Below are 12488 nucleotides of genomic sequence, written 5' to 3' on the forward strand. Positions count from 1 at the left end.
TACTGAAGAAGCGAAGTGTTTGCCGTTAGCCAAAAGTCGGGGAGAGAGAGATCCGGAAGGTCGAGGTCCTAGCTGAGGTCGAGGGATGGAAGAAGCTGCAGGGTCAAGAGGGAGCCAGGATCCAGAGCCAGGTAAGTTCGTCCGCCAAGCCGGGTCGAAACCTGAATGCACAAAGACAAAGGGAATGCCAGAATGTCGAGCGATGTGAGAGAGGCAGAACAGGCATTAAGTACTGTGGCTGACCAATGGTTAACGGAGGCAGGCCTGGAGGAGCCCTAGGAGCAGTCCAGGATTGGTTTCCATAATAGGCTGCCAGGTGATAAGGTTTAGGGTTAACTAGTAACCAGCGTGTTGGAGGGAGGTGTGGCTTCACTGCGAGAGCAGTGAATAAATTAGCTGGTGCTGGAATGTGTTCCGTAACAGCAAGGGATGCGCGCGCAGAAGCAACGGCAGGCAGCCGAGCACTAGCCCTGCGTGGGGCAGCAGCAGCCCGACGGGGAGGACGGGGGAGTCCCCTCAGCAGGGAGGCCGGGCGAGGAGGGAGCCGCACAGCCACAGGAGTGGACAGAGGTGAGGGGAGGTCACGCTGCGACTGACGTGACCCCTGAGTCCTCACAGTAACCTGATGGCTGGTGCTGCTTTCTCTATAAAGAAAAAACTGTAACTACTGTACTGTATACTCTGACTATTGGGAAAGAAAAAATCTGTGCCATACTTACCTGTATCATACTGTACTTACAATACTACTGCACAGTACTACTTTCCTGATGCTTGAGCATTACGCGCGATCACAATGGGCAACACTGTCGCAATATGGTCTATAGATTTATTGCAGCGTTCCACGGTGAGTACATTGTTCCAAAAACTCATTATGCCTTTCAACAATTCGTCCTTTTTGGAGGGTTTCGCCACTTTCCGGTTATGGTCCTTGAACTGATGCCAGACCATTTCGATCGGATTGAAGTCTGGCGATCTGTCATTGGGAAAAAAGGACAATTAGTTTAAGAGATACAGTACACAGTAAAAACAGTGGGGGAAAAAATGAGACACGGTCTACTGCACTTACTCCGCTGGCGTCTTCACCCAGTTGATACCGCGCTCAAGGATATGCGCTGTTGACGCGGTGTGCTTCGGAAACGTTGTCCTGGTAGAAGCGGTGACCATTGGGGAACTCACGTGTGATATATTGCACTATCTCAGGGACAATGTTGTCTTGCAAGAAAGCTTTATTCATTATTCCAATAGCAAGAAAAGAAAAGTGCTCAAAAAACTGCACAATAGTACAGTACAGTGCATACAGTAAGGCTACACTAGTAAAGTACAGTGCATAAGGCTACATTATATTTGATATATTTTACCTTCAAAGATGACAATGCATCCTGGTCCACTCCTAGAAATGGCACCCCACACATGCAGCTTCACGGGGTGTTTTGGCCGCGGCTTCAAAGATATGCGGCCTTTTTTGTGGAATGCAAAGCTTGCAAATCTCTCCAGCGACACAGTAGACTCATCAGTGAAGATGCAATCCTGGAAAGTCCCCCCACTGTCGATCCATGCCTGGGCCTGGACCACTCTTTTGATTTTGTTTGCGTCCCGTATCATGGGGTACGCTCTGTAATGACAAGGAATAAATAATTTTAGCGGTACAGTACAGTTTCCTAAACAACACTTTTACCTTCTGTACTGTCCAGTATTAACCTCACACGTCCATATTTCCATCTAATGCTGCGTCTCATCTTCTTTTCTCATCCTGGTCTTGGGTACAGTCAGATTGCGCTTTTCCTGCAGAGTGTATTTGACGCTTACTGCACTCTTCTCATCATTATCCTCACTTATTTTGTCCACCAGAAGTGTTGTCTCCCTACAATGTAAAGAAAATATATTGTTTTATTAATATGCAGCAATATAAAAATTATATATAAATATAAATATACAAAATATATATACTGTTGTAATATAAATATACAAAATATATATACTGTTGTAATATAAATATAAATATACAAAATATATATACTGTTGTAATATAAATATAAATATGCAAAATATATATACTGTTGTAATATAAATATAAATATACAAAATATATATACTGTTGTAATATAAATATAAATATAAAAAATATATATACTGGTGTAATATAAATATACAAAATATATATACTGTTGTAATATAAATATAAATATACAAAATATATATACTGTTGTAATATAAATATACAAAATATATATACTGTTGTAATATAAATCAACAGAAATAACAAAAATATTAGATTTAAATTAAAATTAAACATTTTTTTAAGTTGTATAAATATACTTACACGTTAGTTACCCTTGGTGCCCTTTTGCGGTCTCTGTTTTTTCCGTGTGCATGATAGCTCACGGTGGTTGCTGGCACAACGATGCCAGAAGTAGCTAACCAGCGTTGGATAGCAGCAATTCGGTGTCCGCTCATGAAGGAAAACCTAATTTCCTCGCCTATGCTTCAGAACTGAGAGGAGCCTTTCCTCTGCCAAGAAAACTGAAGCCTTGTGACTGGATTCACCATCTGCACCGTTTGCAGCAGACTTCCCCGGGAAGCTTTCACGCCCTGTCACTGTTATTTTTGATGAAATTTCAGGCCTGGTAGATGAACGAAATGAAACGTAACGCAAGCCAGGTTTCAAATCCTTTGTCTCAATTTATTACTTATAGGGTAAAGACTTTTATACAGAAAAAAAAAGATATTGGTTAGAGGCATAACATAGGCGTAACATAGGCATATCCTAGGTGTCTCTTGGGCGTAGCTTTGATTAGAGGCGTGATTTAGGGGCAGGACATATTAGTGGCATGATTTTTTGGGACATGTCTTTCCCAATACGAGCAATGTCTGAATACATAGCTTATTCATTGTCTGTTATCAAAAGAGACCTTGAATCATTAGCAACTAATTATACTATTTTGCTTCTTGCAGAGAACCATTCTATTATATTCTAACTAGAACAGTATGAGACTGTTCATACAAAAAGTATTTTAGCAATATCCTGAGCAGGAAGAAAGGAAATGCAATTTGGCAAAAACTGAGTGCATTTAGGAATTATATTTCAGCAAAAGGCTGACTACAGAATCTTAACTAGTTATGACCAGACATAATGGAAGCTTAACACAAGTGCAGATTCTGGCCTGACATACTGGTCCTAACAGCTCATGTACATGTCCTTAATTCGCATGCTGAGCTCCTTGGAAATCTTTTTAACAGGCATTGCTGCGAGTAGAAAGAAATACAAACACAAGAATGTATATTCGATGTTTAGTCGATGTGTATACAATGTGCAGTGAATCCAGTGAATCCACAAAATGGATGGTGTATTTATACGGTAATAACTCGTATTGTATTGTATTGTATTGTATGTCTTTATTTATATAGCGCCATTAATGTACATAGCGCTTCACAGTAGTAATACATGTGGTAATCGAATAAATAACAGATAATATAAATAACAGATCATGGGAATAAGTGCTTTAGACAAACATAACATTAAGGAAGAGGAGTCCCTGCCCCGAGGAGCTTACAATCTAATTGGTAGGTAGGGAGAACGTACAGAGACAGTAGGAGGGAGTTCTGGTAAGTGCGTCTGCAGGGGGCCAAGCTTTATGTATCATGTGTTCAGAATGTTCACAGTGCTATTCGTATGCTTCTTTAAGCAAGTGTGTCTTAAGGTGGGTCTTAAAGGTGGATAGAGAGGGTGCAAGTCGGGTACTGAGGGGAAGGGCATTCCAGAGGTGTGGGGCAGTCAGTGAAAAAGGTTTAAGGAGGGAGAGGGCTTTAGATAAAAAGGGGGTAGAAAGAAGACATCCTTGAGCAGAACGCAAGAGTCGGGGTGGTGCATAGCGAGAAATTAGGGCTGAGATGTAAGGAGGGGCAGAAGAGTGTAAAGCTTTAAAAGTGAGGAGAAGAATGGAGTGTGAGATGCGGGATTTGATTGGAAGCCAGGAGAGGGTTTTCAGGAGTTGAGATGCTGAGACAGATCTAGGAAAGAGTAGAGTGATTCTGGCAGCAGCATTTAGGATAGATTGTAGGGGAGACAGGTGAGAGGCAGGAAGGCCGGACAGCAGGAGGTTACAGTAATCAAGATGGGAGAGAATGAGGGCCTGAGTCAGAGTTTTAGCAGTCGAGCTACAGAGGAAAGGGCATATCTTTGTTATATTGCGGAGGAAAAAGCGACAAGTTTTAGAAATGTTTTGAATGTGAGGGGCGAATGTGAGAGAGGAGTCGAGTGTGTCCCCTAGGCAGCGTGCTTGGGCTACTGGGTGGATGATTGTAGTTCCAACAGTAATGTGGAAGGAGGTAGTAGGGCCTGGTTTGGGAGGAAGTATGAGGAGCTCTGTTTTAGCCATGTTGAGTTTAAGGCGACGGAGGGCCATTCAGGATGATATAGCAGAGAGACATTCAGAAACTTTGGTCTGTATAGCAGGTGTAAGGTCAGGTGTTGAAAAGTATATTTGTGTGTCGTCAGCATAGAGGTGATATTTAAACCCAAAAGATGTTATTAGGTCACCTAGAGAGAGTGTGTACAGAGAAAAGAGAAGAGGTCCCAGGACAGAGCCCTGGGGTACCCCCACAGAGAGATCAATAGAGGAGGAGGTGTTAGCAGAAGAGACACTGAAAGTACGATGGGAGAGGTAGGATGAGATCCAGGATAGAGCTTTGTTCCGAATACCAAGAGTATGGAGAATGTTAAGGAGAAGAGGGTGGTCCACGGTGTCAAATGCTGCAGAGAGGTCGAGTAATATGAGCAGAGTGTAATGACCTCTTTCTTTGGCAGCATGGAGGTCGTCAGTTATTTTAGTGAGGGCTGTTTCCGTGGAGTGAGCAGTGCGGAAGCCAGATTGTAGAGGGTCTAGGAGAGAATAGGTGTTGAGAAAATGGAGCAAGCGAGAGAATACAAGACGTTCAAGGAGTTTAGAGGCAAAAGGCAGGAGGGAGACAGGTCGATAGTTAGAAAGACAGGTAGGGTCAAGCTTGCTGTTTTTGAGTAATGGTATGACTGTTGCATGTTTGAAGGAGGATGGAAAGGTTCCAGAGCAGAGGGAGGAGTAAAAAATGTGTGTGAGCGTAGGGATTATAGTAGGAGCAAGAGGTTTTAGGAGATGGGAGGGAATGGGGTCAAGAGGGCAAGTGGTAGAGGGAGAAGTGGCGATCAACAGCGACACACCCTCCTCTGAGTCTCCTCCAGGGTCTAGGGTTAGAAGGGCGAGTGCGGCAGAGAGAAAGTGGGGCATGTAGATCAAGAGAGGAGGACAAGACAGAGTTGTAGTTCCTGACCAGGTTGTCGGGGTCTGTAGCAGAGCTGAGAGAGGAGAGGGAGGAGCGTAAAGTGGACTCAAAGTCAGGTAAGTGAATAGAGCGCAGGTTTCTGCAGAACCGGGGTGTAGATGGAGGTGGAGAAGGGGAGAAGCGAGATAGAGAGAATGAGATGAGATGAGATATTAGATGAGATGAGATATTAGAATATGCCCACTTTCAATACCTGTACTTGGTCGCCATGCATAAAAGGTTACACACTTTGCATAGCCCACCACTCGATGATCTTTATCTGAACTTGCCCTTGTCCAGATACTGCATTGTGCCACCTGCTTCCATGGAGCAACCCCGATTCTACGGACGCAGGAACCCACTCGCCTCTGCCGTGCCTGTCAAGCAGAAAAAGCGAAAGGCGGTTGCCGTTTCCACGCCAAGGCAAAAGCGACAGGCTAAGGCCAATAAAGAAAACCTTCTGCTGACCCCAAAGTCTAAGCGTTTTCATAGCCGTCAGCCTTATTATGTCAAGAAGATATACAGTGATGTACTCTCGACGCAAAACGATTGGCAGACAACCCATCGAACCCGCAGACCACTTCCTCACATACGCTTCGACGACTCTGCCGCCGCTGTCCCGGAAATCTTGAGCCCGTCTTCTCCACCCCTCGTCCTTGACGCTGCCGCCGCCCTCACGGAAACCCACAGGCCATCTTCTCCAGTTCTCTCCGACGACGCTGCCTCTGAAATCCACGGGTCATTTTCTCCTTTGCTCTTAGACGACTCTGCTTCTCGCCCGGAAATCCAAAGGTCACTTTCTCAAATCCCTCTTCGACGACGCTGCCGCTTCTCCTCTACCGGACATCCACAGGTCACCTCCTCCACCCTTCTTCGACGTTGCTGCCGCTTCTCTCCATGGAACCCCCATCTCATTCTCCGTTGCACCCATCCACCCAGATTTCCAGACGCCATGCACAAGAAGCAGCTCGTTAGACCGGATGCTGAATGGGATAACTGTGGCTCTCCCCGGGAACTCTATTGTGCTAGCAAAGATAGATTTGCTTCTGGAGACCATGCTAAATGTGGAGCAACGGATGGAGAAGATAGAGGCTGACATAGCGGGTATTCATCATTTGCTCGGTGTTAATGCCCCTGTTTCCCCGACGCTGGAGCAGGGGGATGACATGGATGTGATGAATGGGACCTTCCACCCCCTTCCATCACCAAGCGCACCACCTCCACCAGAAGATGTAGTGTACATGTATGCCGTTGAGGAGGACATGACAACCCCGTCAAGACCACGCCAGGAGACAACACGGCGACAATGACCGGAGGAATGCTTCCTCCCAGACAACCTACCATCGCCCGTCGCCTCAAGCACAACCGCTACCAAAAGACCTACATTCGCTTGCATCAATACAGTGCCCGACATCACCCTGTGCAATCTGCCACCGGCGCTCAGGGAGAAGTATAGGGTGAAGAGTGCTGGTGCACCCCACAAGTATGCCTTGTTACTTTTTAAGCACCATGTTCCCTACTCGTTGTACTGCGACTGGGCCTTCAAAGTGAACTACGAAGGAAATCGTGTTAAATAGGCGCTTCCTGCCAATTTAAGAAAGAACATTCTGGATGAAATGCGGCGCTTTTATCCAATTACAGATCCTGTAATGAAAGGCTTTCGAGACTGCATTAATGGCGTTTTGCGCCATGCAAGGAATCGGCCATGGACGGACAATGCGGAGGACTTTCTGTAAGACCATACTGTTGAGCTGAACTGTATTGTACTGTACATGATTTGACCTGCTATACTTAAATAAAGGAGATGTTGTTGTGTGTTTTTTTACTTGTATTTATACAGAAATGTTTTAACTTGCTGTCCACACACACAGGACCTGCACAATTCCAGTCCCTGGAGGGCCGCAAACAGGCACGGTTTTCAAAGGTTACCAGGAAAACCCGCCCTGTTTGCTGCCCTCAAGGACTGTACTGGTGCAGACTGTTTTGCACACCATCCTGTTGATGTTTTGAATTGCTGTGCACTTAAAATGTTTTTACATTGTACAGTATTTGTAAATAAATGTTTTTGTACTTACTCCACCAATAAAAGAACATGTTGATTTGTTTTACATTGTTCCATTGGCTCCTTTGCTACTGTAACAAAATACAGTGTTTCTAGAATGTCGAGGCATACTGCACTGTATACTGTAGGCATGCTCAGTATGAGTATTAAAAAAAATAGAAGACACAACCTGTACTGTACTGTATGTACTGGCACTGTATACTGTAGAAGACACATAATTTATGTGATACATGTAGAAAAAATGCATAGTTTTTATTTTTTCGGGTTTATTACACAGTATACTGTACTGTATATAAAAAAGTATTGTACAGTATACTGTATGGCCGGAAAGCATCAGCATACTGTTTCAGGTACAGTATTACAGTATTCTATCCTAATCAATAACTACGGCCGCTAAACTGTAGACTCCGGTTCGTGGTTTTTTAAATCCGATTCAGCAGGCATTGTTACACAACGTGATATTATCCATCGAAATCCCTCCATTAGCCATTTTCTTTTCTGAGGAAAAACAAAAAGAAAGGTTTTACTGTAATGGTCAGCCCCCTAAAGAAGTTCTCAGCCAGTCCCACCAATAATTTTCTTGGGGGGCGTCTCACATGCGCATGCGCCTACCGTAGATGTAATGACACGCATACTGTATGCGTTTCAAGAAGGTTCCAATGCGCATGCGCCTAGTGTTCCACCAATACAGTATTTCAGTATCTGCAGTACAGTACTGTAGAAGCCGCTCAGCCAATGATATTGCTTACAGGAGAATCGCTTGACTTTTGAATCACACCAATATTGATACTGTATTGTCAAAATAAAAAAAACACAGAAAATAATACGGCAACAATACTCACCATAGAATTTCCCATTCAGCTGGCGCCGGCGCCGGTCCACTGCCAGTCCAGCGTTCTTGATCATCCACGTCGATAGTTTGCAGCGGGACAAGTCCACCTGTAGTCAGCTGATGAGGCTGGAAATTGCTTAGGTACATGCAAGCTTGATCGAAACTGCACGCGAAATCCGGCTCAGGCTCAGGGTTGTCACTGACGGCAGGACCGTCATTGGAAGCCGGTGCTGGTGGATTGCTTGGCAGCGACTGTCGTTTCTTAGTTGGTTTTAACACGACCCTTCGCCTTTTGCCGTCTGCATGATCATAGATACAGGAAAAAGCCGGTGATACACACCAATACCCTCCAACAAATTGAGTCTCAATACGATAAAAACAGGGATCGCTACATAACCTTTTCCTTATTGCACGCTTCCACGTATGAGGAGCTGGCGAAAATTTGTAAAAGTCATAGTTTTCGACAAAATATTGATAAACTGTTGCCATCTTATCCTCTGTTGCATTAATCGCGGCCCATATCAAATACGCGTAACTTCTGTTGGGTTTTTGGAAAGTGGGCTGCACTTGAACACTCATGGCGGGTGGGTCTCTGGAGAATACTGTAACCGAAACTGGTCTTTGTCTTTCTTTAATATGAAAAGCCTAAATTGATACATTATTGTAACCTCTTCCTTCAGTCTCAAGGCCAAGTTACAATAGCACACTGTGGTATCTTTTTTAAATGAAACACCTGCAAGTCGACACATTACTGAAGCGCATGCGCATTATAATTCATAAATATCTGCCATCTGGCGGACACGCGAAGAATTGCAACCTATTAAATCCGAACCATTCTCAGTAAATGCATCAACCGCGCATCAGCCGCGCATGACCCGTGGCTGGGAACGCAAAATGAACGCGGCATGCGCCAGGTGAAGTGCGTCGCATTCCAGGAAAAAGCCAGGGAAAAAACGGCGATGTGTTAGAATAAAAGCTGCCGCAGCAGTACCTGGTGTTAGATGCTTCCAGAAGTTGCAGATTTTTTTTTGCCTTGTCCAGGGTGCTGAAGTGGCCCACTCCGGCTTCCTATGTTGCGTTAGCAATATAGATTGTCTTAACAATACAGGAAGCCAAAGGAAACACCTTGGACTGGGCCATAACAATTAGTCAATACTTATGTATTTAACAACTAGGAAGCTTTTGTGGCCAATATTACTTTGAGGGGTTAATACATTATTATTTTGCAATACAATATATACATAGCATCTTCCTTAGAATATGGCTAACACAGAATTTGGTTAGTGTGCCAGATGGAGAAGTTAAGCCTAGTTAAAGACTGGCAATAAATTCCAAAAAGTCTGGTTGGCCCAGACAGACATCCCAGGAGTGAATACCACCACAGTATTGCTATGATAGCTACGATGCATTCTCCTTTGACTAGTAGCAGGAATATTCAGTGAATAGGTGTAAGGAATCCGTTCCTGGGTTTGGTGGAAATCCTATCCTTACAGAACTGTGCTGTTTCCAGACAACCTCCCCTCACATCCACCTGTGCTGGCAATTACTGCCACCCTGGCTCAGTGCTCTCTCATTGGAGGAATGCCCTCGCACCTCTCTCCTGGGATTGGCCCGCTGGCCTTCTTATACTGGACTCTCACACTGCCTCAGTGCCGAGCATGGTCCTATCTCTTAGGATGTTACTGTGTTTGCCACAAGCTACCTGTTTGGTCGTCCTGTTCCTGTATTCCTGTTCCTGGTTCCTAGATCTGGTTCCTGGTTCCTGTGACCTGCTGCCTTTTCCCTTAGCAGAGGTCTGCCTACTGAGTCCTAGGTCTGCTGCTCTCTCCCCTCAAAGAGGCCTCTTTTGGACTCCTGTGCTGAAGCGCTGGTTTGTCAGCGCTGCCCGGCGGTGTTCCTGTTCTGGTCTCCTACACCCTTTGCTGTGACCGGTACCATGGGCCGTTCCCGCTCCTCATGCAAAGGCCACTCCCGCGCTGCTGCTGCTCCTCCGCTGATGCGGAGCACACCTGACTTCCCGTTGCCGAACCCCTGCTTGGATTATGATGTTTCTACTGTCCCCAACCCTGACCCTGTCGTGTCAAAAGATTACCCTGGCCTCTCCAACCCTGACCCTTCTATGAACGACAACAAACAGCGCAATCCAGAACCAGCTTTGTGGCCTAAGGTCGGTGTATTCACATCCCCACCTCAGCCCCGCGGTCCGGTCTTGGTTTGTGGCGAGCACAAGCGTGACAATAGGAGAGGTATAGGGCCGTGCACGAACCAGAAAGGACTGATGACATTGACATGCTGGGGTTCACCAATAGAGACTAATACGAGACCAGAAGTAAAAAAAGACCTTCGATGCACCACCCCCTCCCCACCTTTTCCCTTTTTATGATTTGTCTGTACCAACTGTTGTGTTCAATTCTACTTTCATATGTTGCTGAAAGAATTAGATGAAATATCATGTATTATCTGTGCAGAAAACCAATAAAATGTACGGCTAACAGTATTATTGGCAGCTAGTGCCTGGGTGTCTTATCCCGACGTTAGCTGGCTACCGCTGCGTTAGCTATATGCTAATGAGGACCCTAATGGCAGGTGTTTTCGCATAGAATTAGCTTTTTAAATACCCATTAAACTCTGGGAAGTTAACGTTCGTTACCTATTTAGGTAATGTTACGTTATTTGCCCTGATTTAATGGAACTTTGTGGACATTTCTCATCATCTTCTTTCCATGCAGTACTTACTGGTTCATAATCAATATGTCTATTAATAATATTACCTTTAATAATGGACCAATTTAATTGCAGGCTTTATTCAGTGATGCAGGTTGTTCATTGTATCTTTCAGTCCAGGTAGATTGTAATTATTTATCAGCAGACTAATTTCCTTGTGCCTTTCAGCTCAGGAAGGCCACGTAACATGTGATATGATTGAGAGGATTTTTCCTGCCACGGATAATGACATAGCGCTGGTTTATAACACTCGTATCCTTTGCCTTTCAGCTGCAGGAAGGCTTTGGATGGGAACCTTTCATACAGCTCTTCTCAGACTACCAGAAAATGTCAATTAAAAAAGATGTAAACACCTACAAGATGAACCTGTGGGCTGAGAAGTTCTCTCTGCAGGTGAAGAAGAACCTGGTGCCGTTCTTTAAGATGTGGGGCTGGCCCATAGAGGATGAAGTCTCCAAGAAGGTGTCCACCTTACCTGAGTGGGAGGAAAACCCCATGAAGAAATACATAACCCTCTAGTGGATGTACTGACATCCAAATTCATGGAGATTCTGGCAAAGTCTCAATAAAGTTTGCTTGAGAAGAGCCATGTGTCTGTGTCCTTTAATTGAACAAATGGGATATAGGGTTAGATTTCTAAACACATTCTATATCAGACTTCTGTACACATGATATAACTGGATGCTTATTTGTAAAACTAGTAAAAATGCAAAAATGGGTGCACTGGGAGATCAACACCTTTGATAAGGGTACTATAATCAAGCCCTTCTTAAAATGGGATTTTTTAAGGTCTCAATTTCAGAGAAAGGTGGGTGATTGTGGGAGAGTTGATGAAAGTGAATGAGTATTATTTGAATTATGTTGTGACAGGTGGAATGCCTCCACCTCACTTGTGACGATGTGACGGTGTGACGATGTGACTGTTTAAATGTAGCACAACCAACAGTGACATAGGGGCCTATGCAGAGAGCAGCGCTAGAATAAATTGGAGAGTTTAAGAAAAAGTAGCTTTAATGGAGAGTTTTATTCTCCATATGCAGAAATGGGCGAAATCCGCTATTTTTAGCATTACTGCATGTGGAGAATTGTAAATGAGGAGATGCGCGCAGCTGAAAGGGAGAAAAAAAAATGGCGCATTTTTTTCCCCCTATAGTCGGCAAGCTCCTGCTTCTTGCCAACTTTAGTTGGCGGAGAAAATTGACGAAAATCGCGCCAAAAACAGCCGCTAGATTGCGAGCGCGCCTTTCTGAATTTGGATATTTTTCAGACTGGCGAGATGTAGGTTCTCGCCAGCCGCGCGGCGAGATTTATAAATAGAAAAAAAAAATGGCGCTTTTTTTATACCTCTCCATTTTCGGCTGTTTTTAGCGCGATTTTCACCGGAAAATGGTGAGATTGTTAATAGCGCTGCTCTCTGCATGAGGCCCTTACTTTCTTATGCAAATTATGCTGTATGACATGAACCACTATGGAACGTGTGTGTATTATATATATATACAGGCACACCCCGCATTAATGTACGCAATGGGTCCACAGCATGTATGTAAAGCGAAAATGTACTTAAAGTGAAGCACT

General features: G+C 44.4%; 1 protein-coding gene across 1 annotated transcript in view; it reads left to right on the forward strand.

Moving 5' to 3' along the window:
* The window catches only part of LOC142485096 (TRPM8 channel-associated factor homolog), a 36100-nt gene extending 24602 nt beyond the window's left edge, over positions 1-11498 (forward strand). The window contains exon 2 of the mRNA XM_075584306.1: positions 11184-11498. Coding sequence (XP_075440421.1) covers positions 11184-11432 — 249 coding nt within the window. The 3' untranslated portion in view covers positions 11433-11498. The remainder of the gene's footprint in view (positions 1-11183) is intronic.
* Positions 11499-12488: the final 990 nt, after the last annotated feature.

Source organism: Ascaphus truei, unplaced genomic scaffold, assembly GCF_040206685.1.
Source record: "Ascaphus truei isolate aAscTru1 unplaced genomic scaffold, aAscTru1.hap1 HAP1_SCAFFOLD_536, whole genome shotgun sequence".
Taxonomy (NCBI): Eukaryota; Metazoa; Chordata; class Amphibia; order Anura; family Ascaphidae; genus Ascaphus; species Ascaphus truei.